The 21,533-nt window shown below is 38.1% G+C and overlaps 1 protein-coding gene across 1 annotated transcript; it reads left to right on the top strand.

Moving 5' to 3' along the window:
• The first annotated feature begins 1,282 nt into the window (after positions 1–1,282).
• On the top strand, positions 1,283–21,485 carry SUCLA2 (succinate-CoA ligase ADP-forming subunit beta). Its single transcript, XM_023940513.2, has 11 exons — positions 1,283–1,477; positions 2,771–2,954; positions 11,198–11,297; positions 11,494–11,656; positions 14,316–14,444; positions 14,865–15,003; positions 16,375–16,536; positions 16,618–16,760; positions 19,114–19,234; positions 19,553–19,641; positions 20,681–21,485. Exons 1-11 carry the CDS (start codon positions 1,391–1,393, stop codon positions 20,753–20,755), a joined length of 1,392 nt encoding a protein of 463 aa, XP_023796281.1. The 5' UTR covers positions 1,283–1,390; the 3' UTR covers positions 20,756–21,485.
• Positions 21,486–21,533: the final 48 nt, after the last annotated feature.

The raw sequence follows: 21,533 nt of genomic DNA, 5'->3' as shown, positions 1-21,533 counted from the left end.
TTTTGCAGCTGCTTACAGGTTCATTGACACATACTCCTAGCTTGTGTGTCTGAACACAGAGGTGTGCAGAGCTAAGCACTCTGCAGAGCTCACTGCAGTGCTAACAGGTGACAATAACACTAGGTCAGCAGAGGACCAGAATGACTCCATCTTTTGCAATACTCACCCAAGAAGAAGTTATGATAATGCATTTTCAGTTTCAGAACAAAAAGAGGCAACTCATCCAGTTATTTATTGGATAATTCAAGTTACAAGACTCAAGAAGAATCACAGCTCTGACATGGTTTTCCTTCACATCAGATCTTGCTTTGATGTTCATACTGTATGAAAAGTAACTGCATTTTCCCTTATTATTGGTAGAGGACAGTCTTATTCCAATTTCCCAGGCCAATGCTATTTTCCTAATTACCGTTTTGTTTTGAAGGAAAAAGCGTTGCCTCCTTGTGAATCGCAAGGTCTGGTCACTAGTTTCTGCAGGGACACCTGTCCCCTGCTTCAGTTCCTTAGTGACCTGAGTCAAGGCCACCAAAGCAGAAGTACAGACACTGAATTGCAGAGGGGGAGGTGTAGTGTGCAGCTGTGTGCAGTAGAAATGGGGGTTGTGGCATGGGGAAAGGGATGGGATGTGTGGAGGGAAGGGGCTGCAAAATATCTAGAAATACTAGTCCTCAGTTCGGTCATAGAACCATAGAATAGAATTGTTTGGGTTGGAAAGGACCTTAAAGATTATCTAATTCCAACCCTCCTGCAATGGGCAGGGACACTTTCCCCGAGACCAGGTTGCTCAAAGCCCCATCCAGTCTGGCCTTGAACACTTTGAGGATGGGACATCCACAGCTTCTCTGAGAAACCTGTTCCACTGCCTCCCACCCTCACAATAGAGAATTTCTTCCTTTTATCTAATCTAAACCTGCCCTCTTTCACTTTAAAAACATCCCCCCTTGTTTTATGCAAGAATAGGTGTGTTTACGTTGTTGCACGGAGACACCCTGAACTACGAAACCAAAAAAAGTAATCCTCAAGAGTGAAAATACTGCAAGTTCTTCCACTGAAGCTGAACCAAGGGGGAGTGTGGGCGGGGCACAAAGGGAGCTGTTCCCCTTTCCTCCCTTTTAACACAGGTGCTGCCAACCAAGGCCGACGTGCTCGGAAGGTTGTGGCTGGAGGACAACCCATTAAGGATCCTTGCGAAGGAAAAGGAACGTTCATTAAAACCAAAAGTGTCGGAAGAAGGAGAGGCCGGGAAGCGCCCCTCAGGGCCGCCCCTCCCCGGCGCCGGGCGGGCGTCACCGCGGGGGCGGAGCCGCGCGAGGCGCTTCCTGCCCCCGCCGCGGCCCGCCAGCGGCGCGTGCGCGCTGCCAGGGGCACCCGAGGGCGAAGGGGCTCGGCCATGGCGGCCTCCATGATCTGCAGCCGGGTGGCGGCCGGGCTGAGGGGCAGCGGCCTCCGTGCCTCGCTGGGTTCCACCACGGGGAAGGTAGCGGCCGCTCGGCAGCGGGGGTGGGCCGGGCCGGGACTGAAGCGGGGCAGGGCAGGCTGGGGTCGCGATCGAGGTCGCTCCTTGCGGAGCGTCGGCGAGAGGAGAGTCCGTCTCAGCCCACTCCTACCGCCGTCCTGCCGTGCCCTTCGGCGGGGCTGACAGCCCTGTGCTCACCTTTGGTGTACGGCCCTCTGCAGCCGCTGTTCTTGCTTGTGGCAAATCTTCCCTGCGTGGTTCCTTTTCCCTTCCTTTTCAGCGCCCCCGTCCTCTATCTTGCTTGGAAGTCCCCGTGTTTCCATCTCCGTCGTCACCTTGCTCCTAGGAGGGGTCGGGCTGTGCCAGTCAAACTTCTTCCAGCTCGCACCTCGCCAGCCTCTGCTCTTGGTTCTTGCGGATGCCATTCTGGGGTGCGGGCTTGCGTTTGGCTGCAGCAGCCCTGGGCAGCGGTGGCACCAAGGAGCTCGGGAGGCTGCAGTGTGTGACACGGTGTGTGACACGGTGCCGCTTTCTCTTCCTGCCACGTACTGGGGAAGGTCGCCCTGAGTGCCCCTCTCGAGTTACACCCAGCCTCCCGGGGCCGGCGAGTCGCTCAGCGCCTCTCCCTTGGGGTCCTGCCAAGGAAAGGACGTCCTGCTTGGAGAAGGAATCCTTTGGAGGCTACATAGGCCATGTCGATTTGCTATCTGGGAATGCTGTAGTAAAGTTCATGTGTCGTCTGGTTGTTTACTTTATTTGAAGTGAAGCCTTAAAAATCCTGCTTATTAGAAACTTCCTAATACAGGCTGATTTTTGCAGTGCTTGTGCCAATGGTACATACTAAAAAAAAAATAAACACAAATGCAAAAGTTTGTATTGTATGTAATTTTCTTTTGTAATCTTTTTACCATGAATCCTTTGGTGCTTTTCTGTGTTCGTGGATTAGCTGAATTCTGTACAATTCCTGCTTTGTGTGTGTATAAAATTAAGGTCTTATTTGCATATAGTGAAATACAAAAAATGCAGCAAATGATTTTGCATTTGTTGTTCATTTTTATGGTACGGTTCTTGTCAGTGCTAGCAGCTTCACCAGCTCTTTCCCCCTGCCCAATAAAACCTCGCAAAATCAAGTACCAAACCTGATATGAATGACTAATGTGGAACAATAGGATTAAACGTTCAGGTGTTTTCACTGGTACACCAAAGTGTCCTTGTTTAATATGTAGAAATTTTTTTAATCTGAAAAAAGGGGGTAGTTTTTCACAACAGTCATGTTCTTTTTGCTGTTCTTTTCTTTTTGTTCTTTTCCTTCAGGTGCTTGTTGGAAGTCCAGGAATACTCAATAATCATGGGTTTCAAGTGCAACAACAGCAACAGAGGAGGCTATCACTCCATGAATACCTGAGCATGGGACTGTTGAAGGAGGCTGGCATTTCTGTTCCACATGGAGTGGTCGCCAATACGCCAGATGAAGCTTACAAAATTGCAAAAGAAATAGGTATAATATTAAAGGGAAGATACACAAATGGGCATGGTGTTGATACAAGGTGTATCTACTTTTTCTGTCTTTCTTGGTAAGATGTTGCTTGGAGTTCTGAATATACCTTCCCTTTAAGTGAGCCTTCTCTGTGAAGCAACCTTGTGAAAAAGGAGTAGGTCAGGTATAAATTCTATTCACTTTGACTAATATAACTACTTAACCTTCTTTGAGATGAGTAACAGACTCTACTTTGTGCAAATCCTAGATTTCTTTCTACTTTCATTAAGGTTAGAGAAAGTCTTGTGTGAATAGTTTCAGTGGTGGTGATGAGATCTCATGTAGAACAGAAGATCCAAGCCATACTCCTCTTTAGGCTACAAAAGAAGAGTAAAATCCTATTCCTTTGTGAGTGTGCTTTTTCTGGTAGAATGCAGCTACTTCATGCAGGAGGGGAGGACTTTGATGTCTTGTTCTTATATGCTGAATTCCTGGCTTCTTGATGAAAAAGTACCCAATCTCATTTGCCCAGTGCTTAAATACTTAGTTTAGAATTGAGCTTTAATTTTGGACTTGACCTTGCCTATTAGTTTGCCGCTTTACGTACCGTGTGTCCTAGTAAAGTCTTGTTTAATTTGGATTTAATATGGAAATCAGCTTCTATTGTTAGGCTTTAGAATGTGGGTTTTTTTTGGTGGGTTGATTTGTTTGTTTGTAGGGGGTTTTCATAGTTTGAAGTCTGGGATTTTTTTTTTTTTTCCTACCTGAAAAAAATGTATTAGACTTGTCACAAAGTTTTAGTGAAGGACGTTGGTTGCCATGTTCCTTTCTCATGCAAAAGCTCAAATCTGTATTCACCTCCTAATGGATACATTCATAGTGATTCTTGAGGTTATAGGTTTTGTTGGATTCATTTCAGTTTCATATGTAGATTTAATGTGAGAAGTGAGATCTGAAAAAAACAATGATTTTTCTTCTAGAGCAAGTTATGCTGCTTTGTAATGTAGAAAAGAATTGAAAAGCTGCTTTTCCTTCAGACATGATGTTCCAGAAATTCAGGTATTGTCAGATACCTTCTTTATCTTGTTTCCATTAGAGAGTGATACAAAATTATAATAATTTCATTAATATGAAAGGAAGTTGCTAAGATACTTCTGAGAATGTCTTAAACTTCAGAACCGTACCTTCTGTTAAGAGTGAGCTTACAACATGATCAAAACTTCCCAAATCGGACATACCCCTTTTCCTCTACTTTAATATCTGCACAGATATTGTTGGAGGAAAATGAGAGAGCCTTTGTCTATGGCTCTTTAATCAACAGCCCAGAAACTGGTAGGTCAGGATTCCTTTGTTTTGTTTTTGCTCAGAGAGGGCTCCTACAGCAGTGTGGGTATGTCTGGCTGCTGGTTTATAGTCATCCCTGTGACATCATAGGTATGATGCCTGTACTTATCTGGAGTATGGGATTCCAGGCAATTTCTTAGGGATCAGAATAATGAAGTTGTGAAGTTGGCATCCTTTAGTAAAGGAATTCAGGGCTTCTGGTTGTCAGCCAAACACTTTGTTTGGTATGTAGTTGGTGCTGTGGCTTTCTATGTTATTTGAGATGAGGAAGAGAGAACTTCCGAAAAGGAGAGCACACACCAAAGGAGTTTGAGGTTTTGAGGCATTGCTCAAACATGTCCAGAACTCCTTCTGAGTGGTGATATATTACTCTTTGCTCTGGTGTTTTGGATTTCTTTGTTTTTGTAGGCATTTAGCTGCTAGCTTTCATTTAGTACTTAAAAAAAATAAGAACAAAATACAAACCAAACTAAACAAGTCTCTATCAGAGTGAAAAATTCACTTTTTTTGGTCCACCTGCTCATTGTTGATTTTTGTTGCGGGAGTAATTGCCAGTAGATATGAAATTAATTTTTATTTCTTTTTATATGTTAAACTGTTTTATCAAATGTTTCTCTAGACCATTAAAAAGACAGCTGGTAGTACTCTTTGCTCATGCTGATCCACATGTTCCTGGTAAATTTACACAGAGCAGATTTCTGACTAAAGGTTGAGTTTGGCATTGGATTTCTTCCCTTTTGCAAATAGTTCACTTAGAAATGGGTAAATTTTTATCCCAATGTATAGGAAATGCAAACTTCTTGTTAACAGAGATTTTCATAGGTTAGCTGTGGCTGTAGCTAAATCAGTGTTAGATAAGCATCTCGCTTAAATGTTGAAAAAAATGAGCTGAGTTCTGTTCCAAAGCTTTGATAAGAGACTGCAGCATGACTTGATTGCCTTCAAGTTTATGGTTTGCTCTTAGCCATGTGTGCATTCCAGCTAGCACTGTGACCAGCTCTGATTGAGAAGCTGATATGTCTGTGTTATCAAGAACATGACTAATGAATCTAAAGACTGCTTAGTGAACCGATGCTTGGTGTGATGGCAGATAGCTCAGCAGAACACAATATTTGAAATCAGCATTGCTGTTCATGAAGAGACACTTCCAAAGGTGCAATGTGTTGTAATTCAAGTTTTGATGCCTCCTGATACTTTCCTCTGGTAACAGTTGAGTGGAAGGCAGTGACATGTTGTGTGCTTGTCTGGGGTTTTTTTAATAGCATGTATTTCTGTTTATGGTGATCTGAGAAGTAAGACTTTTTAAGACATTAATATCTTGAAGCCACTTTGTGTGCTGGTGTTTTTGTTGGATTTTCAGGTACTGAATCCCACAGCTTTATGTGCATGGCAGACTCTCAAATTTTAGTAAAATATAAAGTTGTATAAAACAGGAGATGTTGAGAGAGTGAGTGCAAAGCATTTCACCTTTCTACATCAGAGTTCTTGAAAGGAGACTGAAAGCTCCTGGAATTGAGTTTACTACTCTTGCTGTTGCAGTTTAAGAGGTCCAGTACAGCTCCATGTCAGTATTGTTTATAAAGAATGTTCTGTTTTGGTATGCTTTCTACAGAATGGCTCCAGTAGTTGGTTTGGTTGTATTCCTGCTGGCAGTTATGTGATTAATAGATGTTCTTTTTCTTTTTTTTTTTTTTTTTAATGTTACTAAAATATTTTAAGTACTTTTCAGTTTTATTTATTTTTCCATCCGTTGCTTAAACATACCACTTGTATCTGTTAGAAAATCTTTAAAAAGTAATGTGTAAACTTGGGTAGATTTATAAATAGAATTTTTGATCCCAGGCTTGATTTAGTCAGAAATCAAAGCTTAGTACAATGTGTGCAATTATTTTCTTAGTAAAGTGCTAGCTTTTTCTTTATTAGCCCTTCAAACAACATATTCCAGACACTGTGGCAGAAATCTGGGGTGGTTTTCTCTTTAGTGTATGCCACACCCACCTTGGCTGTGTGATCTAAGTTTTTGGGGTTTTCTAGTCTATGTCATAGTGAAAACTCATGTCTGTCATACTTCTGTTTATAATATTATTTTGGTTGTCTTGCCATTACCTCTTTTCCTTGTTGGTCAGTTATCTATGTTCCTGATGTCTTTTATGTTGTCTGAAAGTCCAGAGTATTTATTCAGTTGCTCTAGGACACAAATGATGATCTAAGGTAGCAAGCTTTAAGCAGAAATCCCCCGGTGTTAAAAAAGTCATGCAATTATGTTCTTACTTACCTGGTCAAAATCTCTAGATAAACAGCAGTACTAGTTTAGAAACCAAATATTTACTTACGTTCTGGCAAATGTTTTTTTTTTGGCATCTGAATCTTATATTCTGCTTCAGCCTTTGCTTTCTTCTGTAGCACTTCACTCTTTTGAAGTTAAAATATCAAAACGTATTGTTGGTGATAATTCACTAATTAAAGTAAACTTGTATAACTGGCACATTCAGATTTTGACCTCTGTATTTTAATTGCTCAACTTAAGCTGTTGCCAAAACCAAACCTGTCTTGTGAGCCGATGACCAACTTGATGCAGCTGATTAATGTCAGGAAGTACTTGTGTGGAAGGTATTTTGTAATAGCAAAACATCTTTTTCAGTCTCCTAACTGGTATGGTCCTTTCAGTGAAAGCATGATGATTCCTGGCACATAATTATTTCAATAGTTATATTTCTGATTTGGATGCAATGAGTCTTCTAACACTCAAAAGTTTCAAATGCTGAAAAGATGTGATTCTGAAGTTAAAATTCCCAGTAGCTGTACTTACTAATGAAATGCAGATAGTGTACTCTGAAGAGATTCTCTGCTCTATTGACAGAATTAAGGTCAGCATATTATTTATGTTGACACTCCTGTTGTTATTTAAAAACCCATCTTTTCTCTTTCTAATGCTAGTAAATAGACCTGTATTGTTTAAATTTTGGGTTTTTTTTTTGTATCCGTGCAACAAGGAAAAATTAGCTTGTGTTATAAATGGAGGGTTATTTTTTCTGGTGCAAGAACTTTGAAATACAGACTGAAGCAAAAAAAACCCCAAAACTTGTCTCTTCCCAAGTTAAGTTTGCTGTTGAATGGTAGTTGAGAGCTTGATTGATACTTGTGTTACTAACCTGTCACTGCCCTTTACTGTTGTCTGCTTGTCAGAATAGATTAGGCTTGCATGGTTATTCTGAAGGTGTCTGTAGTATGTGGAAAGCAGTACCTCTGCTACAGATAGTATTGGGCAGAAAAAGTGGCAATTAATGTGATTTGACAAAAGTCAAAATGGAAATTTATAAAGCAGAACATTTTAATCAGGCCTGTCTGCTGTAATTGTTGGACTTTCCACTTGCACAGGAAACTTCAGGGATACAGTGGAACAATGACCCTTAAACTTACTAGAAGGTTGTACTTCTTTCTGCTTGCCTGCATGCAGTGATCTTTCTCCCAGTTTGAGAGCTTAAGTTATAGAATCAGAAATTATTCCTTCCAAAATAGATTTACTAGTATTGATAGAAATGAAGATGGTTTTGTTTGCTGTGTAACTCTTTCACTGTCTAGTTAATAAATGATTGTTGAAGGTGAAACCTGTAATGTTAGTAAATGTATAGATTTTTATTGTCCTGAACAGATTAATCCTAAGTCAGTGTTCTGATTCCAGACACCTGTTCTCATTGGTAGAGATTCTTAATTTTCTAAGTTAAAATCTTAATCTAAATCACTCTTAATTTTCTAAGCATTCCCTAGTTTTTTCAGGCTAGGTACTTATATGTGCTTTTAGGGTTGACTGCTGTTAACATGGAAATGTGATGCTTACCAAGTGCTTGTTCTGAGATTCATGCATTGGCCGTTAGCTTGCTTGCCCATATGAGTTGTACTGGTGTTCTAGTGCCCTGTGTTAAGGCTTTGCAATTTGTTACTGCTGCTGAAGGCTGAAGTCCTGATCACTGAAGTTCCTGTGTGCATGTGCCTGTCACATGGTGCACAAATCTGCAGGAGCACTCTGTCTGCTGGATGAGTTTTTTTGCCTTCAGGGGGTCACTGTTCTGATATGCTTCAAGGCAGGATAGCACAAGTGCTTCTAGTGCCACAAGAAACAAGGCTGGAGTGAAAAGCTGAGGGCTGTAGGCAGAATGAGACTTCTGTGGTGGTGTGTTTGCTGGCATAAACTGTGTGTGGGTATCTGCTCTAGGGCAGAAACCGCTGTTTTTCATTGAAACACGAGCCTAGCAATATTTCAGTGCCACTTAAGCAAAAGACAAGGGCACAACTGTTGATACTGAGTAGAAAACTATGGTAGCTGCTGGTTTCCAAAATTTTCTTGGATAACTGTGTATCAGAAGTTCTTTGCTGTGTCAGATTGTGTGACAGTGCTGCTGCTGGAACACTGCAGATGAGGCGTGTGACCAAACACTTCTCTGGTTTAAGAGTAATTTTCAATAGGAGCTGCGGGAAAAAAATGTTTATTGAACAATGAAATTTCTACGTGATGGGTTATGGTTTTCTTGGGATGTACTATCTTAAAATTGTTTTAGGTACATCTGTGCAGCTTAATTGCTTGTAAGTATAGGTACTCAAACAAACCTTGAATTTGTTTATGCAATCAAGCAGTGAGTTTGTAGTGCTAGAGGAAAACAATTTACAGATCATTAGTAATCTGCTCATTTAATGACTCAGTTGTTGCATAAGGGTTAGTACAATGATGTTGCGGCCAAAACTGATTGTGAAACATTAAAAGTTGTTTTTCTCACACTATTTTGGATGTCTGTATGTTGACAAAGTATTATAATTGTTAATAATCACAACGTTTTTAAGAACTATCTTCCAGGATCAGGGCAGTGGTGAATTTAGCCCACTGCTCTGCCTAAGAACAAAAGAACATACTGTTTAGGGCAATCCTTAGCCTGCCTGTTTTCTGCAGTCCATTGCTCCTCAGCGTTCATATTTTTTGTCTTAAGAATATCAGAGAGAATACCTCTGCCCAGTTCCTTTTGACTCTTCCATTTTCCTTCATATCTCCTGACAGGCTTCTTTATATTTGGTGTAAAAACGGGTCTTTTTTTTCTTGCACTTTTTAAAAACTGACTTCCTTGGTAGATGGCCTTTTTTTTTGGCTGGTGTAGAGCAGAAACCAGAATGAAGGATGTACATATAGTCATGTGTTCTTACTCTGTCCATCACAGATATGGCTGAAGATCATAATCATGTTCTTGCTTTCTTCTCCTTTGATAGTTTTAAGGATGTGCTAAGCTCATTTCTTGTAAGGCAATCTCTTAATTTCAGTGATCATCTTAATTACCGATTTACTTTTATCCCCAGAGCTAAATATGTTCCAGCTGAGATCTTACCAGAGCCTTAGTTGGGGTCTCATTTGACTTGTTCAGATTCTGGTGTTTGTTGCTAGAAGGAATAATTGCTATAAAGAAGGTGGGTGAACTTCATGACTTTTCTGAAAACTTCTCTGCAGTTGCAGCTTTATATTTTCTGGACTTAGTGTAGGAAATGGAAAGCAAGCTTTGTATTTAAAGTAATAGCATAAAAGTTGTCTTCTGTGACTTCTATTAAGTATGTTAACTTGATTACCAGTAAAAAATAGTTATCTTCAGGAATTGAATTAAATATTGTAGTAAACAAATATGTACTTTTTTGTGTTTATAACCTTTATGCCTCTTCTGCACAAGAGCTTAAAAATCATGTATGAATTCAGAGACCTGTTGTTGTTAGGTAGACATTCAAGAAGTAAAATCAACAGATAGCTAATTGGGAGGAATGACTTGAGTCTTCTGCTCATATCCACCCTAGCTTGTGATATGGTTTGAGTTTAGTTTCACCTGTCCAGGCAGGACACGGGTCAAAATAGGAACCAACGGAACTTTTGTGTCTGTCATAACCTTCCTCAATTTATGTAGTGGCTAGTTTTGCTTGGGCACTCTAATTTTTCTTAGGCATTTCCATTGTTCCCTTTCAACATGCAAAGGAACAGCAAGTTCTTCTTTGGCTTGGAAAGATCAGAGTCGCTCAGCTGATGGTGGCATGAGAAAAAATTTGATGTCAGTAAACAAATGTCAGTGGGGCAGTTCTTATCATCTGGCAGTTTAGCTGCTGTCTGTACTCTGTGTTAGTGAACTTGAATAACTCAGAACTTCAGTTTTTTTTCTTTTATTGCCCTAAATGTCTCAATGAACTCTTTTTCTTTGCTTTTTTGTCTTTCGGTGACAATTCAGAATATCCCAGTTGATTTTTGTTATATTCTCACACTTTACTATTTAAACCCAAATGACCAGTTTCCCCTACCTAGAAGAATATTTTGTAAAGGACTTTTAAGCAGTTAAAGCCTACTGAAGTGTTTAATTTTCCTACCCTGGGAAGAGTAGTTGGTTTGTTTAGGTCTCTGACTTCTGCAAAGCACTCAAGCTTATGCGTTAGTGCTCTGCTGGATGGAAGCTAGAGAGGACCTGCCAAGCTGACTTGGGTAAGTGCTGTAGGTTTACAGGTACAGGATATTTGTAGTTGTTTGAGGAAAACCTTGCATATGGTATGTCAGATAATCAGTTTCATCTTGTTAGTAATCTGTGAGCTGCTAAGTATTTCTTACTGGGTGCTTAATCATCCGTCAGTCCAACACGTATTAAAGATGGTCAAAACACCAGCATTTCTGGATACTAATTCACCAAAGTTTGTTCACAGAACGGCCTAAAGGTAAAAATTGTGGATTATTTGAGATTTTGGGATTTTTTTTGTATTTAAATTACAATATAGTCTTTGATTCACATGTGTGTGTTTTGAATGGTGGGCATGGAGAAGGGGGGATAAAATTAAAGCAGCCTTTGTTACTCTACCTGAAGCAACTTGTTTTAGTAGTCACAGATGACAAATTTTTGGGTTTTCTTTTGTTCTAGGTTCAAAGGATCTTGTGGTAAAAGCACAGGTTTTAGCTGGTGGTAGAGGAAAAGGAACATTTGAAGGTGGCCTCAAAGGAGGAGTGAAAATAGTTTTTTCGTAAGTTGTTTCTAAGTTACTCGACCAAGTGGAAAGACTTCAACATTTCACTTTATGGATTGAACCTATTGCTTTCTTTAAAACCAGTGTTTTAATTATTAACCTTAAAATAACAAAAATTAGATAAGACTTTTTTAATGCTACTTCTGTTTTTACAGCAGTTTCCTTGTCACATTCTGAGCTTCTTTCATTCTAGTCCAGAAGAAGCAAAAGCTATCTCCTCCCAAATGATTGGAAAGAAGTTGTTTACCAAGCAGACAGGAGAAAAAGGCAGGATATGCAATCAAGTATTTATCTGTGAGCGCAGATATCCCAGGAGAGAATACTATTTTGCAATAACAATGGAAAGGTCTTTTCAAGTGAGTAATATTAGAAATAGAAGTAAGCTAATTAACTTGTTACAACTGAATTAAAAAAAAAAAATCAACAAAACTGTTTACTGTACTGTTCATTTACTTTTGAAAATCAGAAGTTTACAAGTTAAATTTTGTTTTCCAGTATATCTGACTTTGACTGACCATATATCTGACTTTGTTTTTAAATGCTATAAAGTTGTAATGCTACAATTTGAATTTACAGAATAATAAATGAATATTGGTAGCCCCAACTGAAGTTCAGAGGCACATGGCCAAGGGGGAGATGGGTAGAATAAGGGGGTAATTTCAATTTTGATTTTAATTTACATTTGCTTGCCAGATTATGCAATTTAGTTTAAAAACACAGCTATGTGTATGCTTGTACACCCTGTTTTTGGGTGTCAGAAACAAGATAAGTGACAGTGTTGTGGCAGAGCAAATGGTTCTGCATAAATCCAACATCCTTTTTCTTCAATGTGTGAAGATTCCTAGAGGTGCACTGGTGTTTCCCTCAATTTTGGGAGTGCTAGTAGCTTTCTTATACTAATGCTCTCCAGGAAATGGGTAAGAAGATTTGGGCCTAGAGGTCTGTTTTCAGGAAAATGGAAGCCAGTCTTTTTTGGATGTATGGGCTGTGTGTGTGGGTGTGCAGTTTTTTAGGCTACAATTCAAATGTGGTTACTGAGATGTCAGTGTTTTCTGACAGACAAGTGTTCTGTTTGGAGCACAGAACATGAATCACTAAGTCAGTTTAATGAAGCCAGGATTTGGAACAGATCATGGAACTTTATTTGCTGAAGCTCAGAAAAACTGGGTTTGGTCTGTTCAGATGTTTAAGAGTTTGCAGAGGCACTGGCTTTGGTAATTAGGGGATATTTAAGTATGAATAAAATAGTTTTCTGTGGAGGAATGAGAAAACTAGTCTTACTCTTAATTTTTTTTTTTTGGTAGCCATATTAGGAATTAAATATTTGTTCCTTTTTCTTCCTCCGTAGTGTTCTTTTTGACAGGAAAGTATCAGTTGTGTTGGATTATGTGGCTTGGGCACCTCCATTGTGATGTGTGCTGGAATAGAGCAGGAAGAGTCAAATATTGCTGTACGCACCACAAGGTGGCGTTAAAATGTTATAAATGAACAGATTTTAGACTCTTAGAATTGTGTAAGCGATAAAGATGCTTATGGAAATAAAATTTACTGTAACTGATTGAAACCAATTAGATAAAGAAGGGAAACCTCTTTTCATGACTTGTTCTTACTCCTGTATAAAAGATAGATCTTATTAGCATACTGTGTGGGTTGTGGCCTTTTGATAAGGATGTGCTTTGTTTTTACTGCTGACTTTATAAGTAATGTTTTTAGATTGCTTGTAATTACCGCAACTTGTATAGGATGCTTAGGATGAGGAAATGCCTTTCAAAAGAAGGAAGTGTGAGGGTTGAATAGCACACAGTGTTTATTCATGTTGCAAACTTCTTCCTTTAAGGAGAAGAAAAAGGATTAAAATAGTTGGCTGAAACTAGAACTTTATGACTTGGATATTATTTGCTGGCAGGGTTTTGGTTTTAAGAAAAACTGTTCACTTTGGTCAATTCTGTGGAATGATGAGTTATTTTACTATCAGTTTGTAGCTTACTGATGGTTCAAGTAAGAATACCTAAAAATGTTCATTGAGTTGAACCTTGCTATTTGATGCAGGACAATTTGCCAGCTATGTATTTCCATTTGGAAGGATGGTAATGGGAGGGGTACGGTGTGATTATTAAGCATGCTCTCTGAACCATGGTCGCATTTTCTATAATTAATGGTCAACAGTTAAAAGGCTGTTTAATCTTTGAGTTCTGCTGATAGGAAATGCTGCCTTAGTACACCAGTGGTCATAATCCATGCATGGGTCATGATAAGGGAAGGTTGGTTGAAGGGATCCGAGTATGTCTTTACAGTGAACTGGAGGAGAGATTTTTAGGTTCCATGGTAGTGAGTCCTTCATGTTTTTGTTGAGATTTGCCATTTTAAAAGATAAACTCAGCTGCAAATGCTGTCAATTCTGGTTGATTAATTTCTTTTAAGAATGAATTATTGAGTGCTGTTTTGTTTGCTATGACTTACTTTCAGTGATGGCTTTAGTTACTGAATGTTGTGATCCTATTGATCTGGTTTGCAGTAATTTATCACTAAGTTCTGCAGACCTCCACTTGTCCTTGGAGTTGGAGCATGGCAGAATGAATAAATGAGTGCCTGGCATTTGATCTGTGTTCGTGAAGGAGTGAGTGGAGAAGGTGGAGCTGAGAAGGTGGTGACACTTTCTCTGGTGACACCTAAAAGATAAAATGTGTGTGATTATGAAGCTGAATCTCTCTATCAAAATTTAAAAATTGTATGTCTTTGTTAATTGTTTTGCTGCTTTTTTTTACAGAGGAAATCTTTCCTTGTTAAAAGAAAGTGGACCTAACATACACTTTAACATTTGGAAAGTATTATTAAACAGTTTTATATGGAGATATTGAGTAGATAGTAACTCTCTCTTCAGAGCATACGAGAGAAATGCTCAAATAAAAAAAATTCTATTGATAAGGGTTCTATTGCTGTGATTTATCTTATGGGAAGAACTAAGTTTCAGCTGTATGGTATAAAAATACTTACACTTCTTTTTTCTTTGTCTAGGGTCCTGTCCTGATAGGCAGTTCTCAGGGTGGTGTTAATATTGAAGATGTTGCTGCAGAGAATCCTGACGCGATAATTAAGGAACCCATCGATATAGTAGAAGGCATAAAAAAGGAGCAAGCTGTTAGGGTAATTGTTAATGTGGGAAAGGACACATTACTGAGGATAGGAGGGTTGCTTATAATTTTTTAAAGGGTGTGTGCATTCAACCTGCTGAGTTGTCTTAAACCCTTGTTTGAAACATATTTGAACTAGATATTTAAGTATTTTCAGGTAAATCAGTGTAAATCCAACTGCATGGCAGTACTTTATCTAGCTTTTATACAGCTGTGCAAAGGTATGTCATGATAAATTTTTATTAGCTCTTTTTTGAAGATAAGTGCAGTATTCAGTATTGAAAATAATCTGTTCAAACCAAAGAGTGAATTTGGGTTTTTTTCTCCAGTAGACACGGCAGGTTCTACACCTGCAAATTCAAATGTCCTTGAAATAATAGCTAAACTGAGCCACCCTAACATGAGTTAACAATAACCATTCTTTTACTTTCAGCTTGCCCAGAAAATGGGGTTTCCTCCTAATCTGGTGGATGAAGCAGCTGAAAATATGATCAAATTATATAATCTCTTTCTGAAATATGATGCTACCATGATAGAAATAAATCCTATGGTGGAAGATGCATCAGGAGTTGGTAATGTTTCTTATTCAGACTCTTCATGTAACACCTTGATATTTTTGTAAATCTTGGTTGGTTTGCACAAATAAAGCTCCAGCTGTATACAGCAAGAGGAGTTAGTATTAACATGGTATGTTGAAAAGCAAATTTAATAAAACAGATAAATTTGAGAATCTAAATATAGTAGGAATCTGCTCTTAATTGCTAATTATGATCTTAAGTGTAAGTAACTTCCATTTTTAATTTTTAAATTTTTTACTAGGGAGCACATCTATTCAGGATAAGGCATTCCTGGAAATCAGGGCTTTTCAAAATTCATAAATTGAAACTTGAGCCATCTCATGTATCCAAAACTGATACTGTGACAGTAACCAGAATAGTGACAACTACAAGAAATCTCCTGCCTTTATGACTCGGACATTAGAATAACTGATGGAGTATGGTGTACTGAAATACTGTAGGGGTTAAAGTAATATCTTGATATTTATCAGGTTTTTAACATATCCAGTTGCAGAACAGCTACTTAATGCTCAATCACAGCCAATTCCACTCCACAAAAAAATAAGCCTGTAGAGTGTATTTGTACTTGAACTCAGATACAACAGTTTGAAATTTAAATATGAATGTAGCTCTTTTATCAGAATATGTAATTACTGTTCCTGGGGTGTTTTCTTGTATTTTTGTTGTTTTTTTTGGTTTTTTTTAATGCTTAAGTGATCAGTGTAGAGCAGTCTTCCCCAGCTGTTTCTTGTGCTTTATTATTTTTATGTCATTTTCACTTAGGGATAGAAATGAAGTGATACATTTGTACAGACAGAATCTTAGTTCCGATGTAAAGAATACTGTAGATTTTCTGCTTGCTAAGTATTGAGTGAATTTTTTTCTGTTTTTTCTTAACACTTTTTCTTCCAACTCAGTCACTTTTTCACTGTGTTTCTCTGTGGTTACAGTCATGCACACATTATATATGCTTATTCTAAAAGCAAAACCTAAGATGGATTAAAAAACCTCAAATCAGAGACCTTCTGTAAGGATTAGTTTTATGCTAATTACTTATGGTGGTCCATTTTTCCCCTGTTCCAGGCTGCAGTGTGATCTGAGAAAACATAATTTGCTCAGATTTAACAAACAGCTTGTAAGCGTTTTTGGGTTTAGAGTGTTTCAAGAAATAATTATCTTCCGTTTTTGTGCATAACTGATTATATGGGGAAACTGGAAAGAATCTTATACTTACAGTGGTACATGTGTCTTTTTAGCAAAACTTTGTGTTTGGACTGTGTGACCTAGCTGCCAAGTTTGGTTTAACATATTGCACATTTATGTAGCAGTTGAGTTGTTATTCAATTTTAAATGCTGGTTACTAATGGTGTTTTTTTCCCCTTTCAGTGATGTGTATGGATGCAAAGATAAACTTTGACAGCAATTCAGCCTATCGTCAGAAGAAGATCTTTGATATGCAGGATTGGACACAGGAAGACCAAAGAGATAAGGATGCTGCAAAAGCAGATCTCAACTATATAGGGTTGGATGGAAACATAGGCTGCTTAGGTATGTACTGTTTAATGAATTTTAAATGACCTAATGGATTTATAAACTGAATTCCTAAATGTTATCTTTATTCTCATGTAGTCAATGGTGCTGGTTTAGCTATGGCCACAATGGATATAATTAAACTTCACGGCGGAACTCCAGCAAACTTCCTTGATGTTGGTGGTGGTGCTACAGTGCAGCAAGTGACAGAAGCCTTTAAGCTTATTACTTCTGATAAAAAGGTGAGGGAAGAGTTGGCATATCAAGGTCCTACACAGTGGTAAAACAGGCTCTGATTTGGAAGACAATGCTTAGTGCATGTTTTCCAGAACACATGCCTTTTTATAAGCCCAGAAGTAGAAAGAAAGAAAGAAGATGGAAATCTTAGCTTAATATTGGTGCAGATGAAGCCTAATAATCTATTGAATTTTTTTACCTTTTTAAAGTATAAAAAGGTTGTGTACTCTGTACACTTGGCTGTGTACTGAGCAGACAGGTCTGTGTCTTCTAGTTGAAGTTACAGCTGTATTTGAATCTTTCCAGAAATATTGGAGTCAGAAACTCTGTTTCTGCTGTTTAAACAGAAAGTAGTATTCAATTGGTTTTCCACTTTTTTTTTCTTTTGACCAATTTTGCAGCTTGGTCTGTGTTTTGTGGAGAGTTGTAGAGATTAATATTTGCTGTGCTGTGCACAAACAAGTTTCTAAGGTACTGATTATATGTAATGTTAGATAAAATAACTTTGTAAGGGGCTTGGAAGAGCTTTAATGTTTATCCTATTAAAAATTCATCAGAAGTGCTTGAATATTATTAAAATAATAAATTGGTTTAAACTAGAGGCAGAGCTTTTCCTCAAAAATAATGTGAAGGCTCAATTGATGGTCTACATAGATATGCTTATCCCAGGAGGAGCTTGGAAGTCTGGGGCTTGTTAAAAATAAAGAAAAATATTTTAAAAGGGGTAACTGTAAAAGATGGGAATGACTTGCAAGACCTGCTAATGGTATGCTACTTTTGCACCGCAATTTTGTGTACCACTTGCTCATCTTTGGAAAGCGACAGAAAAAAATAGTGACTGATATTCCAGAGGAGCTTAATCTCTTTCCCACTGGAAAGACTTACTATGAAATGCAGGGTCTGTAACATGCTCCAAGAGTGTTACAGAATCATTTAATCATTTAGATTACAAATGACCTTTAAAATTGAGTCCAGCCATAAATCTAACACTGCCCAGTCCTGCACTACACCGTGTCTCTAAGCACCATTTCTGCAAGTCTTAAATACCTTCAGGGTTGGTGACTCAACCACTCCTTGGCAGTGGTGCCAATGATTAACAGCCCTTTTGGGGAATAAATTTTTCCCATTATCCAATCTAAAACTCCACTGGTGAACTTGAAGCCATTTCCTCTTATTTACTGCTTGTTACCTGGCATGAGAGAGAACCCCACCTTGCTACATCCTTTCAAACAGTTGTAGAGAGTGATCAGGTCCCCCCTGAGCCTCCTTTTCTTCAGGCTAAACACCCCCAGCTCCATCAGCCCATCCACATAAGACTTATTCTTTCTTCACATTTTTCCAGCAAATTGAGAGAACAATGAGGGACACAGTCACAGAGCATCTGAATTACAGAGAGAAGAGAAGAAACAGGGATGAACCTGAGGGTTGCTGATTTGGAAAAAGTTTTTGCAATGCAAATTCTCCGCTAATGTGTGGACAGATGGTGTCCAGACTTCTTAAGACAGCTTTTCCTTTCTGTTCTCTTTCCATTGCTCACTGTTTTATCAAAAAACAATGACTGTAGCTGGGATTCCTGGTGCTGAAACTCAGAGCAGTGGAGTCCCCTGGTATCATAGACTGCACTCAGGGTTTAATTCAGGGCTTGTTTGGAGCACGGTCTTCTGAGTTGCCAGTCTGAGTTGCCCATTAGCAGGAACAAGAACAACGCCACAAAGATGAGCTAGTCTAATTGCAAGATAATGAGAACCAAGTTACTGTTTATGAACCTCTTGCAGAGGAATGTTTTATCATCTCAGGCTGTCTGCCCATTTTGATTCCTGCTTAGTTTCATCTTTCACCTCTGACCATGGTTCTTTTTACTCTTCCTTTCTACCACTTGAGTTCCCTTAACTGCTGGCTTAATCATCCTGAATAAAATGTATTTCAAATAGCTTATCTCTAAGCATGCTGGCTTTCAAACTGTGTAAACAAGGTCTTGTGTATTTCAAAAATAAAAAAAATTAAATTAAAAAGATTAAAATTTTTAAAACTTCTAAAACATTTTTAAAATTTCCTGTTTTCAGTGTGTGGAGTTACTGGTGTGGGAGTACCTCTGCTGCAGTACTGTTAGCAATGGAAAGATAAATAGCTGATAAATACAGTTTCCTGAAGTGCAGATATATGTGCTCTGCTGCATGTGACCCTATAGAACTGTACTTTGGTTGCTGATGTTACTTAGAACAGAAATGTTTTGTCTTTTGCAGAGCCCCTTAATACAGTTAAAGAGCTTGAATTATCCTTAAGCTGAAGGTTGTGTGCTGCTTTCATCTGCTGTGTCTCTGGCCATTTTTAATGTGAATATTGTCATTTATTCTGTAGGTACTGGCTATTCTGGTAAATATTTTTGGTGGCATTATGAGATGTGATGTTATAGCACAAGGCATTGTTACGGCAGTAAAGGATTTGGAGCTAAAAGTCCCTATTGTGGTACGGTTGCAAGGTGAGTATATATATATATATCCAGTATATATTTTAATGTATTTCTCTCTAATTGACAGGTGTTATTGAGCTTATATACTTACTGTGTAGCAGGCTGCCTGTGAGTTGAGGTCAATGGAGAAATAAAGCAGACCTTGAATTTAGATGGTGAGGATTGGCAAGTTAATAAAAAGAGACTTCCGGCTTTTTCACTACTATTGTTGTTTTCTAGCTTTATTCACTAACTTTTGGAACAGGGTCCCTAGAAATAAGAGACTAGTAGGTAGTAGTAATAGTAATCTCCTGTTCATTAAGAGTGGCATTTTATCTGTTTCTGAAGGTACACGAGTTGATGATGCCAAGGCTTTAATAACAGCTAGTGGCCTCAAAATCCTTGCGTGTGATGACTTGGATGAAGCTGCAAAAATGGTAAGATAACTGGTTATGAATATTCTTTTCAGAACATAGCATCTGTTGCAGAGTATTGAAAAGTCAAAAGTTGGTTCAATCAACTACAGGTAGCTTAGGATAAATCCCAGTGCCAGTTTCTACCAGTGCCTGAAGCAAATACTTTGCAAGTTAGTAAGTGCATGATTTGTCAGGGGAGCAATTACGCAGTCAGAAGATATTAAACCCCATAAACCAAAACTGGATCCATGATCAGGTCAGCCACTCCTCTTGGTGAGGGGATGGCTAAAGAGCTTAGCTTTATTAGCTGGGAGAAAATATGTAAATTGAAGTGGCTGAAAAACGCAATGTAACACTTCCTTTTATCAACCACAGTTTTTCAGTGTGCATGATCAGAACTATAGTTGATCATCATGTGGCCTCATAAGATAATTAGATATTCAGATACTCTGATTTGTGTGTGTTGCTTTGTTTTGTTTGTGGAAAAGAAAGTTGTACCAGAGATGTACAGCAGAAAAAATTAGAAGATGCCTGATGGGTTTTTATTGTGGGGAAAATGTAGGAATTTTTTTTTTTTCCCCAGAAAACTACTTACTCAGTTATAACATTTCATTATAAGCAGCAAATAATTCAGAGAGATTTAGATTCCTAATGCAGGAGAAGATGAGGCTCCTTAAGGTATCAAAATAAGATCCAGAAATGCTTGGAATAAGAACTCAGAGGAGAGATAGCTATTAGGTATATAGAATTTCTTGTGAGTGGCCACCTCAACACCTCACAAAATAACTGTCACATTAAGTTTAAAACTTAGCATTTTATCAAGATACTGTATTATAAATGAGAAGCAAACTTTTTTAACTCTGTGAAATGTTTTCTAGAAGACTTGATTATCTTTCATTTAAAAGTGGTTGAGAGGTACTGTGCTAAATACTAATCCCACCCTTACCCGCCTCTAATATTTTACTGATGGTTCGCTGGTGTTATTTTGTTTAAAATGTTTGATCCAGCTCAGTCAAATTAGGATTGTTTTAAAATTAAGTTTTTATTTTCTGTTTTTCAGGTGGTGAAGCTGTCTGAAATAGTAAGCCTAGCAAAACAAGCTCATGTGGATGTTAAATTTCAGTTGCCAATTTGAAATGTCATGCCAGTGTCTAACGTGTTCTCTGAAATACTGTGTTCTGTGGGAAATCTTTAATTTTTCTTTTGTGTGGAGGTTTTGATTGACAGGCGCACAAACTGAAGCATCTGGTCTTTAATGTTAATATTCAGAATGGTCAGAATTCTTGTAAAAGTGTTATTGCTGATATTTAGTCTTTCTTAGTTGTTATTCTCAAGCCTCCAGCTTCTGCTGCAGAATGTCACTTGCAATATACTTCTGCGTTGTCCAAAGTAAAGCTTCTGGTTGAAAAAAAATAATTATTCTGAATAAATTTTGAAGTTCCTTTACTTGTAAATTTTTATTAGCCTTGTTTAAAAGTAAATATGACTGGATTACCTAGTTGTCCATGTGGAAAAACGTATTGAAACGGTATTTTATGTTGGAGACATTTGTACTTAGCAGTATAATGGACATGAGCAAGCCAATTATTATTTATGAACAGATACATTTGAACTTGATCAGAAATATTTTTAGAAGTTCTTCATTGAAGTGGCTGGTAACTCTTCTGGACAACATGTTAAATCACTACAAAATATACTGTAGCACTTAGATTTTCACAATTTCTGGTCCTCACAAAAAAGGCATTGTGTAGTTTTATATACAAACAAGCATTTACAAAGCTTCAAGGAGACAGGATAAATAGAGAATTCAAATGTCTATTGTACATCGCTAATAAAATTGTACATTAATAAAATATCTCCCAAAACTTTTCCTGTCTTTCTTTTTATATGTTACCATTTTGATAAATTGCCTG

Source organism: Cyanistes caeruleus, chromosome 3 (genome assembly GCF_971803275.1).
Source record: "Cyanistes caeruleus chromosome 3, bCyaCae1.hap1.1, whole genome shotgun sequence".
NCBI classification, from domain to species: domain Eukaryota; kingdom Metazoa; phylum Chordata; class Aves; order Passeriformes; family Paridae; genus Cyanistes; species Cyanistes caeruleus.
Note: the sequence above shows the minus strand (reverse complement) of the source record. Positions and strands in the feature narration are given on the sequence as shown.